This window comes from Gasterosteus aculeatus, chromosome Y (genome assembly GCF_964276395.1).
Source record: "Gasterosteus aculeatus chromosome Y, fGasAcu3.hap1.1, whole genome shotgun sequence".
In the NCBI taxonomy this organism is placed as follows: domain Eukaryota; kingdom Metazoa; phylum Chordata; class Actinopteri; order Perciformes; family Gasterosteidae; genus Gasterosteus; species Gasterosteus aculeatus.
The window spans coordinates 7,949,924-7,968,539 of NC_135709.1; the positions used below are offsets into that span (position 1 = coordinate 7,949,924).

At 43.3% G+C, this 18,616-nt stretch overlaps 1 protein-coding gene and 2 long non-coding RNA genes across 3 annotated transcripts; 1 reads left to right on the forward strand and 2 right to left on the reverse strand.

The window, feature by feature from the left end:
• Positions 1-3,545: 3,545 nt before the first annotated feature.
• Positions 3,546-3,958, reverse strand: LOC120812661 (uncharacterized). The gene is made up of 3 exons (XR_005710701.2): positions 3,866-3,958; positions 3,672-3,730; positions 3,546-3,630 (listed from the first exon to the last, which is right to left on the reverse strand). It is a non-coding gene; the product is annotated as an uncharacterized LOC120812661 (long non-coding RNA).
• Positions 3,959-9,077: 5,119 nt separating this feature from the next.
• LOC144390986 (uncharacterized) lies at positions 9,078-10,163 on the reverse strand. Its single transcript, XR_013454838.1, has 3 exons — positions 10,035-10,163; positions 9,382-9,497; positions 9,078-9,211 (listed from the first exon to the last, which is right to left on the reverse strand). It is a non-coding gene; the product is annotated as an uncharacterized LOC144390986 (long non-coding RNA).
• A 499-nt stretch (positions 10,164-10,662) lies between these two features.
• LOC144390975 (zinc finger BED domain-containing protein 4-like) lies at positions 10,663-14,530 on the forward strand. The gene is made up of 2 exons (XM_078097482.1): positions 10,663-13,312; positions 13,702-14,530. The coding sequence occupies exons 1-2, from the start codon at positions 11,958-11,960 to the stop codon at positions 14,183-14,185; spliced, it is 1,839 nt and encodes a 612-aa protein (XP_077953608.1). The 5' UTR covers positions 10,663-11,957; the 3' UTR covers positions 14,186-14,530.
• Positions 14,531-18,616: the final 4,086 nt, after the last annotated feature.

Here is an 18,616-nt window from a genome sequence, read left to right on the forward strand (position 1 = left end):
GAGAGTCTGGCACAACACAGCGACTTGCAAGTAGCGTATTAAATAAAGTGATGTGTCTTAATGCGGCTTTGCAAATGAACACAAAGGGATTCTGTATTTGCTCATGAAGCCTGAACATACTGGTTATTTGGCCAATGTTTTGATAACCGACCGCTGCCAGTTCAGTGTTTCCCATCATTATAAACAGGGGTGCGTCCCCCCCATGACGTAGTAAACCTGGGGGAGACACTGCAGTCTACCTCATCAATGCGAACAACGCGTGTGTGACTCGTGTCACTGGAAAATGGGTTGTGGTTTTATCTGTTTAAGTCAGATACATTTGTTGTTGTTGTTGTTGTTTCCACCATCCCAACGGCAGGTCATGTGATCTGCAGGCACCTTCTGATCACATTGTAACGGACTGACGTGTTGTGTGAGCGAGGTTACGCATTAAGAGTTTGTCCTTAATGGAATTTCTTACATTACTTTTACTTTTATACTTTAAGTAGTTTTACTTTTATACTTAGGTAAAAAGCTTGAGTCGATACTTCAACTTCTACAGGAGTCTTTTTTAAACCCTAGTATCTGTACTTCTACTGAGTAATGAATGTGAATACTTTTGACACCTCTGGTAACTGGAGAGATCCTCTTTAAGTACAGGACAGTCTGACCACTGTTGCAATTTTGGTGGTGCTGCCGTGTCGAGACCCGGCTCCTAAGGCAGAGAGAGAGAGAGAGAGACAAACAAACAGAGAGCCATAAAAGCATGAAACACCATGAGTGGATTTAAATTGTTGGAAGAGTGTTCTCTTCCCCTGGGGCAGGTGGTGATGGTCAGTGGAGGGCACTGACCTCTGGCTTATGGCCCAAGGTTGATCCTCACATTTCGCTAAAACATTGAGTCAGAGACCGAGTACAAGCAGTTTATCGCTGCTGTTTACTCCCAGGATCATACTTACTTTTATAATCAAAACAGAATCTTTGTTTGAGTTCTTCAAAGGTGAAAAAGAGAGACCCATTTAGTACATTCAACAAGACTTGACCTGCTTTTTTTAAGTGGTGCTTTGAGCTAAACACTAACATCAGCATGCAAATATCCTCACAGGGAGGAAGCTAACATGCTGCTGTTTGACGACCTGTAACGTTTACCCCGTCTATCATCTCGGTTTAGCATGTTAACATCTGCCATCTGCCTTTTTTATGTCAATCAATCAATTGATTTTACCTGGTTAAATAAAGGTAAAAAAAATGTCCTGAATTGAACTCAACACAAAGTACATTTGAGTTTGATAAATTATTAGTCTTTAAAGGTCAAATTAGATTAGAGATTAGTGTTCTTTTGAGGTGTGAGTAGGGTGATTTATTGTGACCCACCTTTGGTCGTTGCTACGACTAAAAATGTAGCCTCTGTTTAAACAACACTCATTTTCAAGAGATGTTACGTCTGGTGAGCCTTTATTTGCTTTGAGCTAAATGGTCCTGAAAGCAAGTTAGAAGTTTACTACAGTCTTCCATTTAGTTTAACATTAGTCTAACATTTGCCAAACTAAGAATAGTCCGACAGCTAAGTTGGAAAGGAGAAGGTTTTGCACGCCATTCCCCGTACACTTTGGACACATTTAAGTGACAATGGCTGAGGATTTTAATTTCAGTTATTACTTTTATCGTGGCTGAAAGAAATGCATCAGCACTCATGGAGCCAGCATTTATTGACTTCCTTCTGGGATTCCTTCAATCTAGTGCTGACATAGCAAGTGCACTCAAACTTCCGAACGAACATACCCCTATCACGATGGTAGAAGGTATAAACCTCCTTGGGTGTTTTACTGCAAATATAATGTGTCTTAACTGTTTTTAATTTGAGAACAACATTGATTAAACTTGTGATTTAATGTACTGTATACCAGGGGCTAGTCGTGGCGCAGGGGGTAGAGCGGGTGTGCTGGGAACTGCAAGGTTGGTGGTTTGAGTTCCGGCTGCCCCATGTTTCAAGTCAAAGTGTTCCTGAGCAAGATACCTAACCCCTAATTGCTCCTGGAGCAAAAATGTAAAAAGCTATGGGTTTAAAGTGTAATGTGAGTCGCGTCTGCTAAATGACTTGTAATGTACACATTTATTCACTAATCAGACCAAAGGTAAGTTGTGTAAGTGGTACGAACTGAACCAAAATCCATAGCGTATTTATATAACAATGGCATAGCTTACTCATCCTCAGTGACCAACAGTTTGGCACAATGACAAAGTAGGCTGTAATTTCACCTGTATGGAAAAAAAAGAGGATTAGTCAGAGAGGTAGGGACCCAAAAAAACAAACAAACATGCAAGTCATTAGTGGACACTAAACTGTGCACTGACTTTCTTTAATTATGTGGCTGGCATGTGATGGTGTTTCAATAGACCAAGGGTTAAATATTGTTCTTTCTTTCTTTGCTTTGACCGAAAAGAACAGCACGTATGAATGTAGTAATCACATGAGGTCCAATGAGTCAGTCAGGCTCAGACGGGTAAATAAGTCCAAACTACCTGTTATTGTAACAAAGTGTGATCTGGCTGCTGTCTAGCAGGATATACTTGCTGCAGTGGTATTGGGTCCTTATCATCAACACTGCGTGCGAGTGAAAGCCAAATAATTTCCTGAAACATGTACGGATAAGATCACATGTCTCTGCCCGTTTCATACCATTCTGAGAAATCCTTTGGCTTTATTTTGATCTGGATTCTGAAGATGTGTTTGGCTTTAAAGTGTTTTCAACTTTAAACTTTACATGAACAACTTCATGAGGACCAGGGATCTAAACGCAACACTTTGTTGTTTTTGTCTGTTTACTTGCAATGCTTTTGAAACTTCATGGTCCTTTATTGTTTCCACTGTCCCAACAAAACAGACCTTAACGTCCTACATCGGTGCAATACATTATTTTTTTGGCTGCATCATAAACCAGCCATTCTAAACTGGACCCTGTAGGATATTAGAAACAAATATACGAACCGGTTCATAAAATTAATAAAAATGCATATAGTGTACACCAGAATACAGCCATGATTCTGAAACTGTGTAATCAATAAAGTAATGACAATATTGTAAAACCATTGTAAATCTGCAACTGTAATAGAATAATACCAATGCAGTTATGATTGTATTTGATGTAATGTAATCAACTGGAATGCATGCATGTAATACTTGCACAACAACTGATATTGACTAAGGATCATTCGAAATCCGAGACCAGCGGCTCCTCAGCTGAGATGTTCTTTTTACCACAACGCCATCTCCTTTATTAAATACATTTGATTTTAACCTTTTGATCAGCGATGACCTCTGTCCGTCCGGCGTTTCTTCATTTTTGAACACAACAAAACCGTGACGTTAATTGTCCAATTCACTTTACTATATAGGATGCACTTGTACATTTACTGTGATATGATAACCGAAGGGGCATTGTCCTCCTTGAAAAGTTAGTTAAGTAAAGGACTCCTAATATAGTGCCATGGAGTCTGACTGTCTATTCTATCATGTTAATGCTAGCTTTACCTCACATCGTCGGGAATTTTCCCCTTAAAAGCATCCCGTATTTGAAGGAGGACTGCCCCATTGTCCCAGGTTTTGTTGAACTCGAAAGCATTCAGGATGTGCCCGTTTTTGTACAACTCCTCCTTCTTCCGCTGCTTGACAACTATGTCGTCTGTAGGACTAAACAGCAAAATAACGTCCTTGTTAAAGGTCCGATGGTACGGCGTTTTCTGTCGGACTCTGAAAAAAAAGTACAAGTCAAACAAGCTAACGTTAGCTACTTAGGCTAACACCAATGCTAGCTAGCAAGCAACACTACGGTTACTATGGAATGCCGGTTATCCTAAACAATACAACAAAAATAATTCAACTTACTTTTGTCTTGGTTTGGATTTCCATGTGCTATAAGTTGCCCTCGTTTCATAGCGGGGACAACAGTTCCGTATTTCGTTGCCTGGGGCTGGTGTGGTTTGCATGCTGCTAGACCCGAGTTCGTAGAGAGACCTTATTTCCAAATTAACTGCTGCATTCGAAGGTGTAGCTACAGAGCTAGTTATGGAGTTTATTAGCGTAGGTGATACAGAGTTAGAAATCAAGTTAATTAGAGTAGGTGACTGAAGCAGGTTTCTGAGTAGGGATACAGCTTCCGCTGTCACAAGTCTATTGTCCGCTGCCATACCATTGACCGTTGGCCTTGGCTAAGATTGGCGCTTTTTCACTACTTTGTTTCCGCCTTCCGGTGTAACTGAGATGCCTTCCGGTGTAACTGAGATGCCTTCCGGTGTAACTGAGATGCTCTCACGTTGTATAGTGAAATGCTCTCACACACACTAATGAGATGGCATGAGTGTCTCAGTAGTGTGTGTGAGTGTGTCTCAGTAGTGTGTGTGAGTGTGTCTCAGTAGTGTGTGTGAGTGTGTCTCAGTAGTGTGTGTGAGTGTGTCTCAGTAGTGTGTGTGAGTGTGTCTCAGTAGTGTGTGTGAGTGTGTCTCAGTAGTGTGTGTGAGAGTGTCTCAGTAGTGTGTGTGAGAGTGTCTCAGTAGTGTGTGTGAGAGTGTCTCAGTAGTGTGTGTGAGTGTGTCTCAGTAGTGTGTGTGAGTGTGTCTCAGTAGTGTGTGTGAGTGTGTCTCAGTAGTGTGTGTGAGTGTGTCTCAGTAGTGTGTGTGAGTGTGTCTCAGTAGTGTGTGTGAGTGTGTCTCAGTAGTGTGTGTGAGTGTGTCTCAGTAGTGTGTGTGAGTGTGTCTCAGTAGTGTGTGTGAGTGTGTCTCAGTAGTGTGTGTGAGAGTGTCTCAGTAGTGTGTGTGAGAGTGTCTCAGTAGTGTGTGTGAGAGTGTCTCAGTAGTGTGTGTGAGAGAGTGTCTCAGTAGTGTGTGTGAGTGTGTCTCAGTAGTGTGTGTGAGTGTGTCTCAGTAGTGTGTGTGAGTGTGTCTCAGTAGTGTGTGTGAGTGTGTCTCAGTAGTGTGTGTGAGTGTGTCTCAGTAGTGTGTGTGAGTGTGTCTCAGTAGTGTGTGTGAGTGTGTCTCAGTAGTGTGTGTGAGTGTGTCTCAGTAGTGTGTGTGAGAGTGTCTCAGTAGTGTGTGTGAGAGTGTCTCAGTAGTGTGTGTGAGAGTGTCTCAGTAGTGTGTTTGAGTGTTTAGTGTCTCAGTAGTGTGTGTGAGAGTGTCTCAGTAGTGTGTGTGAGAGTGTCTCAGTAGTGTGTGTGAGAGTGTCTCAGTAGTGTGTGTGAGAGTGTCTCAGTAGTGTGTTTGAGTGTTTAGTGTCTCAGTAGTGTGTGTGAGAGTGTCTCAGTAGTTAAGTCCTAAACGGACCCTCATACGAAGGTGCTCTGTGGGGCACGCCGCAGGAAGTACGTAGAGGCTGAAAAGGAGGGAAAGCAAAGCTGCAATAGTTCACACAAGGGTGAGATGTGTTGTTTAAGCCGGAGTTGAATTTGTTCGTCATCCTCCCTCTGCCTCTAGGCTGTCCCATGTTCAGCCATATAATAGAGGCCGCCTTTTTCACTAGTATGTTAATCCTGCCTGCCTCCTCTGCCTCGGTGCTGCCTCCCCTCCCCTGCACACCACCACAGAATGGACTGCTGCCCGAAACTCATTGAAGGAACACATTGAATTGCTGTTCACATTGAAAAGCATTAGAGCCCTCTCAAGACTGCGACTCCACCCTGTGATGTGAAAGTGACGACTGGCATGCTTGCAGAGTTGAATATGTAATCGCACGCTGAAAATAAACGTCACTCACTTGACTCTATGGGCCGACACTGGGGCCATGTCTATGTGCTGCCGTCATTGTTACTACACATCACAGCGTGGTGCCTTTGTCCGCTCAACACAATAAAGCTCAAAAGAGCAGAACAAAGCGGACGCGGCTTTGTTGCGCCCATTTGCTGGTCAGTCCTGGCCCTATTCAGGCTGCATTGATCGGCGGAGTGGCTGGGGAGGGATGTGCCTCGCAGGCGAGGGGACCTGATTCTGAAACACACCATTCAGCAGAGTGGCGAGTCCGCAGGCGCTGCATTGACTCGCCATGCTGATGCTATAGCGACGGGGGTCTCTTTTCTATGGCCATTCAACAGAGGCACTTATATGGCGTGTTATCCACAAGGGATGGAGCGCCTCATGCTCGAGTCTAAAGGCAAGACTGCACCGGGCCCCATGGAAAACACATGGGGTACATATATTAAATGATGCAAAACATAATTGTTTGAGACATTTTTTTGTCAATAGAATATCAAGAAATAGTGTGAGATGCTTTTTATGAGCCACAGCTATCAAAAAAATGAATAAAGATATTCAATGTAAAACACTATAAAACAGAGAAACAGCACGTAACACGTAGAACTAACTAAAATGATGAATTGATTATTGTCATTGACAAATAATTGTTTGGGATCAATAAAACATGCCCTTGGACATATAGATACCAATCCAATTCAACTTTGGCTTTTGAGTCCTCTGTAATTTGGACGGAGCAGTTTGGAGAATCGGCCCGTCTGCGGTTCAGAGCAAAAAAAGAAAAAACAGCCAGGTTGGGTTTCAGAACACACAAATTCTGGAGTAGTACAGATGCCTCACGTGGCTGTTTTTCACCGCCTGGACACCAGCGCGCTCTCGTGTCAGCGGGTTCGCACGTGGGCACGGCTCCACGCGGACTGACTCCAGCTCGGTACCTGTGCAAGGCTGACCCCGGGGATGAGCCCGACGCGACCGGGGGGATTGGAGGGTGTATGTGTGTGTGTTGGGGCGGGTGTTGAATCGAAATGCAAGAAGTTGTAGCGCCCCCCCCCCCCCCCCTCAATAAAACGTCTCCGCGTGTTTATCCTCGAATGACCCCGAAGCTGAAGCGAGAACATCCCGTTCTCTTGAGATATTAATAGCTTCCCTGGCGTCAAGTGTGGTGCATCGCTTTGCTAGACACGCATTGAAGCCACAAAGTCTGTGGCAGGCAACACATTTTCCTTCAGAGCAAACGTGGTTATAAAACCGCTCGTCATCGTTCTCCATCGGCTGTCAGCGGCTCCTCCGAAAACAATATGCGATAACCGCTTACGAGGGATGCGCACCTTGTTATTGAGGTGCCGAGAGCCGAGTCTGTCTGTTTAGTGTCACACCGAAGAGCGACTCATTGCATTGAAAACGGAATATGGGTCAGTCAGTGTGTTTACATGATGGTATAATTGGAATCTTTGCTTAGTCGGACTATGCTATCTTTCGGGGGGCGGTGCTATTATCCCAATATACATGGCAGTGAATAAATCGGATCATTGGCCGAAAGCATGTCATATCCGATACGATAGGTGGCGCTGTTTTCATTACAACTAGTTGTGATACAGCCATTTCCGCTTGACCTCTTCACCACTACCAACAACAACCAACAACAACAACATCAACATTACGAGAAAGATGGCGAACGGAGAGCAAGGTGAAGCTACATCCCTCTCCTATTTTTGCATGACGTTAATAGGAGTAAAAGTACAGCCAATGCGAATGGCGCTATTGGCTGATTTGATAACGGAGAGAAGACGCCGTCGCCGAAGGTACATGGAGAATTTAATTCTGACCAACAATATATTGTTGAACTCTGCCATTGTACCGCAAAGGTCTCGAAGAGCACTCTGGATGAAGAGCAGAAACAAAGTCTTCTGGGAGAGAGATGTTTTAACCGTATTTGATGACGAGGACTGGAAACCGAACTTTCGCATGACTCGAGGATCTTTCCACAAGTTGTGTGGAATTATGAAAGGAGTCATGAAGCCCGCGGAGGTGACTGTTCGAGCACCAATACCGCTGTCCTCCAAGGCGTAGTGGACGACATGTATTGGTAAGTTTGGTCCAAATACATTTAGTTGTCTGCACTGTGCAACGTGAATGCTTACTGATATGTTCAATTCACCGCGACCTCAGGCCTGCGTGTGCGTGTTTGTGTGTGTGTCCTGACCAAAAGTAAGTCGTACTCTGAAGACATATTAATGTATGGGTAAAATCAATAAGATCAATAAATGAGTGAAGCTACTGAAAGTTATTCATGCAGAAACTAGTGGAGCTACCACCAAGCTATTGAGATTTCTAGGTATGTTACAAGCTTAAAGTAGTATGATGTTTTAAAGAGGCTTTATTAGGTTTTTATGTATATTATGTTTTATTTATGCTGAGCCATTTAGTAAGCAAGTCCAACACTGGTAACCATTTCTGTTTCTCCTCCCAGGAACCAAGAGAAATCGATGGCGTCTCAATCGGTCACTTCCTGTTGGTAGAACCAGCGTATCCTCTCATGGACTGGATCATGAAAGGCTACACCCATTCCCCAAACATCACCCCTGAGCAAGAGTCCTTCAATGTCTACTTAAGCTCTGCAAGGACCACGGTGGAGATTGCGTTTGGGAGACTGAAGTCACGCTGGAGAGAGCGTAGTGACTTCCACTTTACATTCACCTCTAAAGTGATTGCTACCTGTTGTGCATTGCACAATTTCTGTGAGAATGAGAAGGAAGTTGTGAATCCCAACCGGTCAGTGGAAGCGGCTACACTTGCATCGAACCTGCCACAGCCAGGTGGTCGTGCCAACAATCACGCAGACAACACAAATGGACAGAGGATCAGAGCCGACCTCACAGATTACCTGAGTGCAAACTTCCCCCTGCGCTGACCATACCTTTAGACGTCTTCATTACATAATTGCCAGTTTGTCATAGGTTTGTAAATACAATTCTTGTACAGTTCATGTGTGTTTCATTCCACAAATAAAGAAACTCACAGAAGTTTTAGTTAAGTGTTTTATTTATAAGAAAAAATAAGAAAAGTAAAACAAGGTATAAAAGCACACAAGTATAAAAGGTAAAACCTTGAATGTCACAAAAAAACAAATATTTAAATATATAAATTCTGATTGTGTATGTATATATATATATACACACTGAGGTAGAGTGTAGAAATTGTGCTGTATGAACGGTAAGGTGCTTTTCAGGCGGTAGTGCAAATAAGTAAGGCATCCATAACCATAATACGCATCATGTGGTGGTTGATGTTGTGGTGGTGGTGACAATGTGTTTGGTTGAGGTTGAATGTTATCCATTCTCTGCATCAGCTTCTCAACCATACTGTCAGTGCGGAGGATGCTGGCGATCAACCGTGTCCATGTCCTCCTTCCATTGTTGAGTCATGACTTGCATCTGGTTTACCAGCACATCGACGTCTCTCATTCGCCTTGTTTGCTGGGTCCTCGTTCCTTTAAGAAATGGAGGTATAAAGTCAGTTGTATTCCTACCGATTAGGCATGTGGTAGTAACCATCTTGACATCAGCTGTTTGTTAGACTACACAGGATGAGTGAAAGCATGGCATGAAGATTCTTTGTGATGCCCATATGTTGATGCAGTTATAATATTGCAGAACTTACCAGGTAGATCATCGGTAATTGTAGCACGCAGTGGAGTAGTTGAAGGTGGTGGAGTGCAAGCTAGGAGGATCCAGATGAGCCTCCGAGCAGCGTCTCTTTTGGGTCCATTGTAGTATCTATAAGATGGTACAGCACAAATTATAATAAAACGTTATTTATATAGCACCTTTCATGCAAAAGAATGCTGCTCAGAGTGCTTTACAGCAAATACGTGCATAATTATGTGCACAAAGAAATTACATGCACATAAAAATAGACAAAGAAACATAAAAACTCAAGTATAGTGCAAAAACAAATCTAGAAAGTACAGTTTATGTAATGTACACTTTATTACGTTTGTAACTAGCTTTCATTCTAAATTGAATTCCTTACAAGTTACCGGGAAGATCTACACGTTTCTCAAAGACTAAGGGCTAGCTAGCAAGTGGCACCCATGTTAGCTGCGAAAGTTACGGTTATCAAGTGGGACCCAGGTTAGCCTTACGTTTTATGATTGTACATTGTTTTCATCGTCAATTTAATTCCTTGCAAGTTATGGGAAGTTACACATGTTTCAACACATATTAGCACTGCTAACACATCTCACAAACAGCATCAGCTAGCATCTGGTATCTAGCACTTGTTTTAGTGTGATGCAACTGAAATTAACTTACCCATGGTAGTTGGCAACCGAACACCTGAATCTACGCCGTTGTGCTCTACTAGGGACTCTTGTGTTGTCCATAGCATTGTTTGTTTGTTTTCTGCCGGCCAGGCTCCCAGCAGTCTCTTTCGACTTCTGGGTCACGACCTGGGAGGGAGGAGGGCGGCGGGATCTCAAGCATGCGCAAAGACGCAAAGTCCAGTTCCTTATCCGATTCACCGTTACATGCCGCAATAGTCGAACTATCAACTGGATCGGATCGGAAGTTATCCTGGGGTGTTAATCGGATTGTAGTCAGACCGCACACAGTCGGACAAAGGTGTTTATATAAAACGGATAATTCAATTTCATTCCGACTAAGCCAGTTATTTGAATCCATGTAACCACGCTGAGTGTACCAGAAATAAAAAAAACACATAGATGCAGCGTGAAAGGTGTAAAGTACAAACGTCTGCAGACGAACAATCACATGCAGTTTGACGCCGTTATGGGAGCTGTTTTTTTTTTTGTGGACCGGCTGAAAAGCATAAGCGCACAATGCACTATAAGCCGTATGCTAACTCAGTCCCCTTCCCCCTATCCTGGAGCCCTGTAAGACCGGAGCTACTGAGCTTGGCCTGCACAGCTCCAGAGGGAGGGAGGGAGGGAGGGGAGTTTCTGTTGCTATGTTCCCGGGGAGTATCCCGTGTGGAGGATCTATGGGCTGGCCCATTTGGAGGGCTGACATCGCAGTGTCTTATGTAGGTCAGCGCCCCTAAGGCACGCTGAGGGGAAAGCATCCTCACACAAGGCCCATACTGTGCCGTGAGTCTTTACATTTGACTGGTGACCAGAGACCTGATGTCGCAACCGCTCTGTGTTATTTCATCGTCTCCATGCAACGTGCTAACTGCTCCACAAACAAGTGAGCCCGGCCTGTTTTGTCATCTGCTGTTTCAAGGCCAAGAAAAAAGTGAGCTTCAACTGTGTTCTGCAACTCGATATAACAGTTCTTCCTGTAAAATAGTTAGTTCAGTTTGAGTAGCTACCTTAAGTCTATTTAATGGAAGTTTATTCTATTATGTTTTAAGTTTGTAGTGCTTCATAACCATCGAGGTGCATGCTCCGCTGCAGGGAGTTTCTGTATTACATCAGCCGCGTCTCAGCTAAACCCCACTTCCTGTGAGTGTGAGGCAATTGTTTGTGGGAAATTATTTGATTTGAGCAGACCACGAAGCCTCAGCAGAAACACAGAGCAAAAGTCTCATGTGTATACTTAGCGAGTGAGCGCCTTGTACATGCAGCTCAGGAAGGAGCTTTTATTCAGAACTCACAGCACAGCATGTGCTTGAACAATGTCCGAGTTTGGTAAAGTTAATGATTAGTGAAATTACTTTCTGTAATTCAATGTTTATTGGCCGTGTTCTGGATTTGACATCCTCAAATGTCACACATTCATAGGTCTGGCTGCAACACAGCTGATGAGGTTTTTCTCGACAATACGTCTCTCGAATGAAGAAGTTTGCTTAGTCTCCCAACACAAAGTTTCAGATTATCTAATGATCTAATTACAGTCAGAGGAAAGAGCCCCTAGATGACAATATAATCAGCACTCGCTTGTCAACTTGCTTTGACTTTGGCTTTTATGGTTTCTAGAGATGCTCCGATCTGATCGGCGCCGATCCATATCGGCCGATATTGCCATTATCGGTTTTGATCGGCGTTCTCAAAACGGCCGATCAAATTTGGCCGATCAGATGACATAAAATCTGCGAGAACTACTATCAGAGACGTTTCAATAAAACGTTAGAGATAGGCATTTCAGGCCGCCAATGTTAAGACATTATTATTATATATTTTTTTTTGAAAAGCTTGTAATTGGCTGTCTCTCCATGTTATTAAATTTCATTGGCCCCCGTCTCCGGTGGCGGGTGGGTGAAACCACTGAGACAAAATGGCTTCGCCGGTCTGGCAATATTACAAGGTGTCGGAAAAAGATAATAAATTTGCATTTTGCAACGTCTGCTCAAAAGTAGTTCCCCGTGGAGGAACGCGTCAAAGGGGTTTCAACACCACGAACCTCATACGGCATTTGAAAGCTTGTCACATCAAGGAATTTGAGGAGTTTACGAAGTTGGCGAGCGTTAAGGCAGATAAAGACAAAGAGCGTGCAACCTCTTCCCAAACGCCACTCACTCAGCTGACCGTAACAGAGACATTGAAACGACAGCAACCATACAGCAATGACAACAAGAGACAAAAGGAATTAAATGCAAAGGTAATGGAATTCATATGCCTTGCTCAGCAGCCGCTGTCTGTTGTGGAAGACGCCGGGTTCAAACGCCTTGTATCCTGCTTGGATCCACGCTATACGCTGCCGGGCCGAAAATACCTAACTGATGTTTGTCTGCCGGAATTATACCGAAATGTCTACACGCACATCGAGAGCCTTATGAAGGACAACATCAGGGCAGTTAGCTTCACGAGTGACATTTGGAGTTTGAGTGTCTGTCCTGTGTCTATGCTGAGCCTAACTGTGCAGTTTATTAATGAACACTTCGAGCTGACCAAAGTGGTGCTTCACTCACAAGAGTTTCCCGGATCGCACACCGCGGAGGCACTTGCTGCAGTTTTCACAGACATGTTCCAAGCATGGGGAATCCCACAAGAAAAGGTGCACGTTATTCTGCGGGATAACGCCAGGAACATGGAGAAGGCCATGAGGGACGCGCGTTTACCTAGCCTACCGTGCATGGCGCACACCCTCCAGCTCGCTGTGCATGAGGGAGTTTTGGCACAGCGTGCCATCATTGATGTCATCGCAAGTGGAAGACGCATCGTCGGTCATTTTAAGCATTCACAGCTTGCTTACTCCCGACTGTTCAGTATTCAGAAACAAATGAATCCGAACCAGCCTCCAAAGAGGCTACAACGGGATATACCCACCCAGTGGAATAGCACTGTTGCCATGCTAAAAAGTTTACTGGAACAGAAACGTGCCCTATGTGCTTATGCAGCTGACTTTGAATTGCCTTCCATGTTGACCGTCCATGAGTGGAAATTGGTGGAGAATATGATTTCAGTGCTTGACCCTTTTGACGAGCTTACAAAAACGATAAGTTCATCAACTGCAGCAGCTGCAGATGTCATACCATCCGTCAGAGCTTTAACTCGTCTTCTTGAGAAAACAACAGAGACTGACCACGGTGTGAAGACAGCGAAAACCACGCTCCTGGAAGCTGTCAAGAGGAGATTCAGCGACATTGAATCTGAGCGCCTGTATACCATCGCTACACTCCTTGATCCACGGTGAGAACTCCACATTTGTGTGTGTGTGTGTTTGTGGTATATATGTGTGTGTGCGCGGTGTGTGTGTGTGAGAGAGAGAAAGACATGATTTAATATGGTTATTTAACTATGGCCTAAACATGATTGATAAAAGGGGCAATGCTGAAATTAAAGGTAAAATTTAATACTGTTGTGTTATTCTGTAGTGTAGGATGGTTTGCATTTCCTCCAAACTCACCTGAATTTGATTTTAAAAGCAGTTCATCTCAACTATAAAGAATGGAAATTGGGGCTATGCTATGGGGCCAAGCCCATGCCTAATTTATTCAAGAGTTGAGCATGATGACCTACAACATGTATTAAATACATGAATTAATTAATGTTGCCTTTTGTTTCTCTCATAAAAAAAGATATAAGGACCGATATTTCCCCGTCGGACTCAAGCCACAAGTGCGCAGGCTGCTTTCTGATGTCCTGGCTGCTGCAGCAGAGCAAGAGGAAGTGAGTGAGCCCCCACAGAAGGTACCACGAGCTGGCTCCTTGCATGCTATGCATGCTGAACTGTTGGCTGAAGATGAGCAACATGAGGGCGGCGGTGGTAACATCAGCTCAGCAGCATCACAGATCAATCTCTACCTATCAGAGCCAGTTATCCCAAACAGTCACGGACAGCCACTTGCTTTTTGGAAGGCCAATAAAGACCGCTTTCCTGCTCTCGCACAAGCAGCACGAGTCTTCCTCTCCGCACCTTGTACAAGTGTAGATAGCGAGCAACTTTTCAGCACAGCAGGACATATTTTAGATGAGAAGAGGAACAGGTTGACTCCTAAAAATGCTGAGATGCTTATATTTATCAAGGCAAATCTGCCAGTGATGCTGCTTAATCAGAAGTAAGGTTTGAATACTCTAGTATGCCCCCTCTCCGAGTGAGTTGAGTGAGTGAAGTATGTGAGTGAGTGAGACACTATACAGATAGATATACATGTTTTGTTTAATTGCTAACTTCTTGTGCATCTTTAATCTTTATTCTGTCTGTTATCTCCTCCTATAAGCTCCAAGTTCTATTGAGAGTGGAATGTTGCACATGTTATTCTATTGTTGTGATTTTCATTTAAAGATTTATATTTTTATTATTGTTTTAATATTTGTTATTATTTACACATTTTATAGTAAGCGAGAGAGCTTTTCTACATTGGAATGTTGCACGTTCCCTGCAATAAAACGAATGGTTGTCAATTCATGATACTCTCTCGTCTCGTAATTTAAATACTTAAAATACAAAACCAATGTTGTTAAGAATAATTCATTTCATAAATAATGCTACACAATAAATAGAATGCTTAAATCGACACCGTGATCGGTGATCGGTATTATCGGATCGGCAGATACTGATTTCAGTGATCGGTGATCGGCACCAAAAAACCTGATCGGAGCATCTCTAATGGTTTCTAACTCACCCTGGACCAATCAATGAGGATACGAGACCCTCACTGACTCTTTGTCTCCTGCTTACATTGATAAGGCAATCTTGTCACCATTGTAGAGTTTGGTCTTCTGACAATGTAATTTGGTAATAGTGGATTTGTAACGCCTGTAATGAATTTCCACGCAGTTACTAATTCTGTCACTGTAAAGGTCGGCTCTGTAAAAGAGAACAATTTCAACTGCTGAAGTGAGTCTGAGCAATGTGATCTGATTTTGATGAAACAATATGGCTTTACACTCAAATATGACATCTGTGTGTTTTGGTGGTTCTGAACATTGGCCGTATAAATATCTCCAATGCGATAGATCCTGCAGTTTTAGTCGGTTGAGAGCATAAGAGAACAGTCGGAGCGCATTGCTTCCTGATGAGTTTCCGTCATGGTCCGTGGCTCGGATGAAGTACCTAAAATATTGACTGTTTTTGGCTCACAATGCTCAGTTTGGTTGCTGAGGTAATGAAGCAAGCATAGACTATTTATTTCTTTTTTAAACGGCAGATTCTGACATCTGTTAAGCTGTGGTCGTGGTCCAGCTCGGGGACAACTGCGTGATGGGCCTTCAGTTCCCAGTGCAAAAGTGTTGATCAGCAGTTTTGTGCTTTCTGTCTGCCCAGCTGTCTGCGTCTGTCTACAACTTCTCCAGAGTGCTACTGGAGGGTAACTCTCCCTTTGATCAAATCCACCGCCAGTTCCTCAAAACGATTAGGAAAAGCGGTGGGAAATCAGGCCTTTGTGTGTGAATCCCACATGTTGATGGTTGGATGGTGGACGGTGAGCGGATTCTGGTTTATGCAGCTGAGCCCGGGACTCATTCCTCCTTGAAAAGACCGTTGTGTGACTTTTACACACATTTCACTTATATTACCTGCACATTAAAACATGTTTGAAAACCAGAATTTTTGTTTTGACAAGAAGAAGCCATGTCGTTTTTAACGTAAGAAGAGTAAATATTTGATTTACGCGTCTGCTCCACTTGACAGTGAGGATACAGCAGACCGTCAACATATTTCAGTTCCATTTCTATTTAACACATAATGCGGTTTGGCATCAGTAAATTAAGTAAATAGGAAAAAAGTGCTTAAGGAAGGATTTAAAAAATATACTCATTGAGCAATAAAACCATTGGGAAAGTAACTGACGATGAAGCTTCATATTTATAAAATAATCCAAACAAGAAAAAAAATGTCATTATTGTGTTACAATGCTTTATACTACTGTAGGAAGAAGTTCAATGCAGCAAAAATACACCAAAAAATACAAACGTCTCTTTTGTGTACGTTTAGAGTTAGGGTTACGGCACATCCTACGTAACAAGACTGAACTACTTCTCTTTACGGTAAAAGATTCTCCGACCGAGGACCTGACTGTTAACTTTGGCAACTCCGTGTTAACGCCCACTTTAACCGCTAGGAACCTCGGCGTCACACTTGACAGTCAACTCTCCCTGACTCCCAACATCACTGCAACAACATGATCCTGTAGATACACGCTCTACAACATCAGGAGAACACGTCCTCTTCTCACTCAGAAGGCAGCGCAGGTACTGATTCAGGCTCTTGTTATCTCCCTCCTGGACTACTGCAACTCCCTCCTAGCAGGTCTCCCTGCTACCGCCATTCCACCTCTGCAGCTCATCCAGAATGCAGAAGCTCGACTGGTCTTTAACCTTCTGAAATTCTCCCACACTACTCCACTCCTCGGCTCTCTTCACTGGTACCGGTGGCCGCCCTCATCCAGTTCAAAACATTGGTGCTCACGTACCATGCTGTGAATGGCTTACATCCAGGACATCGTCAAACCCGACATCCCGACCCGCACTCTCCACTCTGCAAAACTGCTTGTTCCTCCTCACTGAGAGCAAAACACTTGACTAGATCACCACTCTTTGCTTTCCTTGCTCCGAAATGGTGCAAACGAGCTCTCTGAAGACACCAGGACCACAGAGAGCCTTCACATCTTCAGACTAAAGACACACCTCTTCAGACTCTACCTCCACTAAAGACTAACAAATTGTAGCACTTAAATTGTACTTGTAGCGTCACTCATCTATAGCAAATTGTAAATTGGCTTATTTGAGGAAAATGGACTTTCTTGTTTCTTGTTCTTCTGAGTTTGTATCTCTATGGTTGAATGCACTTATTGTAAGCTAAATGACATGTAATGTAACGTAACATGGAGTAGAGAGTATGAGGGGCCGTTTAGGACTTAACTACTGAGACACTCTCACGCATACTAATGAAACTGAGACACTCATGTTCGCTATTGAAATGCTCTCGCACGCACTACTGAGACACTCTTACATACTAATGAAACACTCGTGCGCATTTCACTGGTGTGTATGAGTGAAATATCATATGAGAGGGTACGCTAAGTCTCTTGGGATAAAAGGGTCAGCTAAATGACCTGTAATGTAATATATATATTAGGGGTGGTTACAAACCCCGTCTTTGGATTGGCTGGAGTGATGCATTCACACAAGCCCATTTCCGCACTAAAGAAAGGGGACAGAAAGTCGAATTTATGAGATAAAACGTTGTCAAAAAACAAACCCCCCCTTCGGTAATCGTAGTGGACCGTAGATGACAACCAGCTACAACCATCATTTACCATCATTACCGGCACACTAAGAGCAATGCGTCCAGCTCGCAGACTGGTCCGTCAGTCTGAATCTGAATATCTTGCCAACTTTACCGAACTATGAAGGAGCCTGAGCATATCTTACCTCATTATTTTGATTTTCCAAAAAGTTGATCCGTATTGAAAGTTGGCAAGATATTCACAGATTTTTTCTGATTTTGCCTTTTTTCCGGTATTTTACAAATACGGAGACCAAGAGCAGCTTTTTCTTCATTTAAAAGAAAAATGAATCTGTTTAATATATTTTTTTACATAGGCTACTTCCATATTGTGTTGAAATGCAAGCTGCGTTGGTTCTTACATTGTTGATAGAAAATCATATTTGTACATTCTGTTGATTCATCTGTTGATTTTCTTTAAATATCAAATAAAGTAGGAAGTGATTAGCAAACTCTGAGTAACAAAGTCAGATTTGAGAAAATTGAGATGCATCGATAGTTGTTTAAACGGTTTAGAATCGATAATCGGTTTAGAATCGAATCTCTGACCTCTGAATCGGAATCGAATCGAATCGTGAGGTGCCAAGAGATTCCCACCCCTTATAAATATATCTCCTTCTTGGGGCCAAACGTTGAAAGACATACAAATCAAGTGTAACGCCTCATACGTGGTTGTTATGTGGGGAGCACAAGGAGCTGTGGAAATGCAGAAAGCAGCAGGAACATGCGCTAACATGACCGTTTCGGCAGTGCATTTGGTCTGTGGAGACAGACGAAGTGTCAGCACTCACACATTGGTGGCACGTTGTTGTCCCCCCTGTACACATGTGACTGTTTTAAACACATCTTTGTCCAGCTTCGTGCTAGTCATTATCGGATGAATGTGTTTGTCCTCTTCTGCAGGGCCGAGGGAACGAACACACCTGGGGAACCGAGGTCTCAGGTGAGGGCGTGGTCTGTTTCCCTAGCAACAAGGAGAAACAGTGGCCGCTCACCGTGTCAGAAACACGCACCTTTTATTGTTTTGTTACTGTACGTCTTGCCTGATCACCTTGATAAAAAAAAGTGCACACACAAAAGCGAACAAAACTAGTTTGTTGTGTTTGTTTTTTTCCAAGCAAGTGAAACACGTCCTCTTCCTTGAAGAGTGTCTGCTTCTCGAGTTTCACACGCGGAAGTCATTTCACCTTGACCTGCTTTCCAGCTGTTGTTTTTATCCCATCCGGCTTATGTGATGACATTAGTCACACAATACATTGACAAAT

Excerpts from the sequence above, each read along its gene's own strand:
- LOC144390975 (XM_078097482.1), top strand. The coding sequence starts at position 11,958 with ATGGCTTCGCCGGTCTGGCAATATTACAAGGTGTCGGAAAAAGATAAT. Across the intron at positions 13,313-13,701 it reads GCTACACTCCTTGATCCACG|ATATAAGGACCGATATTTCC; the intron begins GTGAGAACTCCA and ends TCATAAAAAAAG.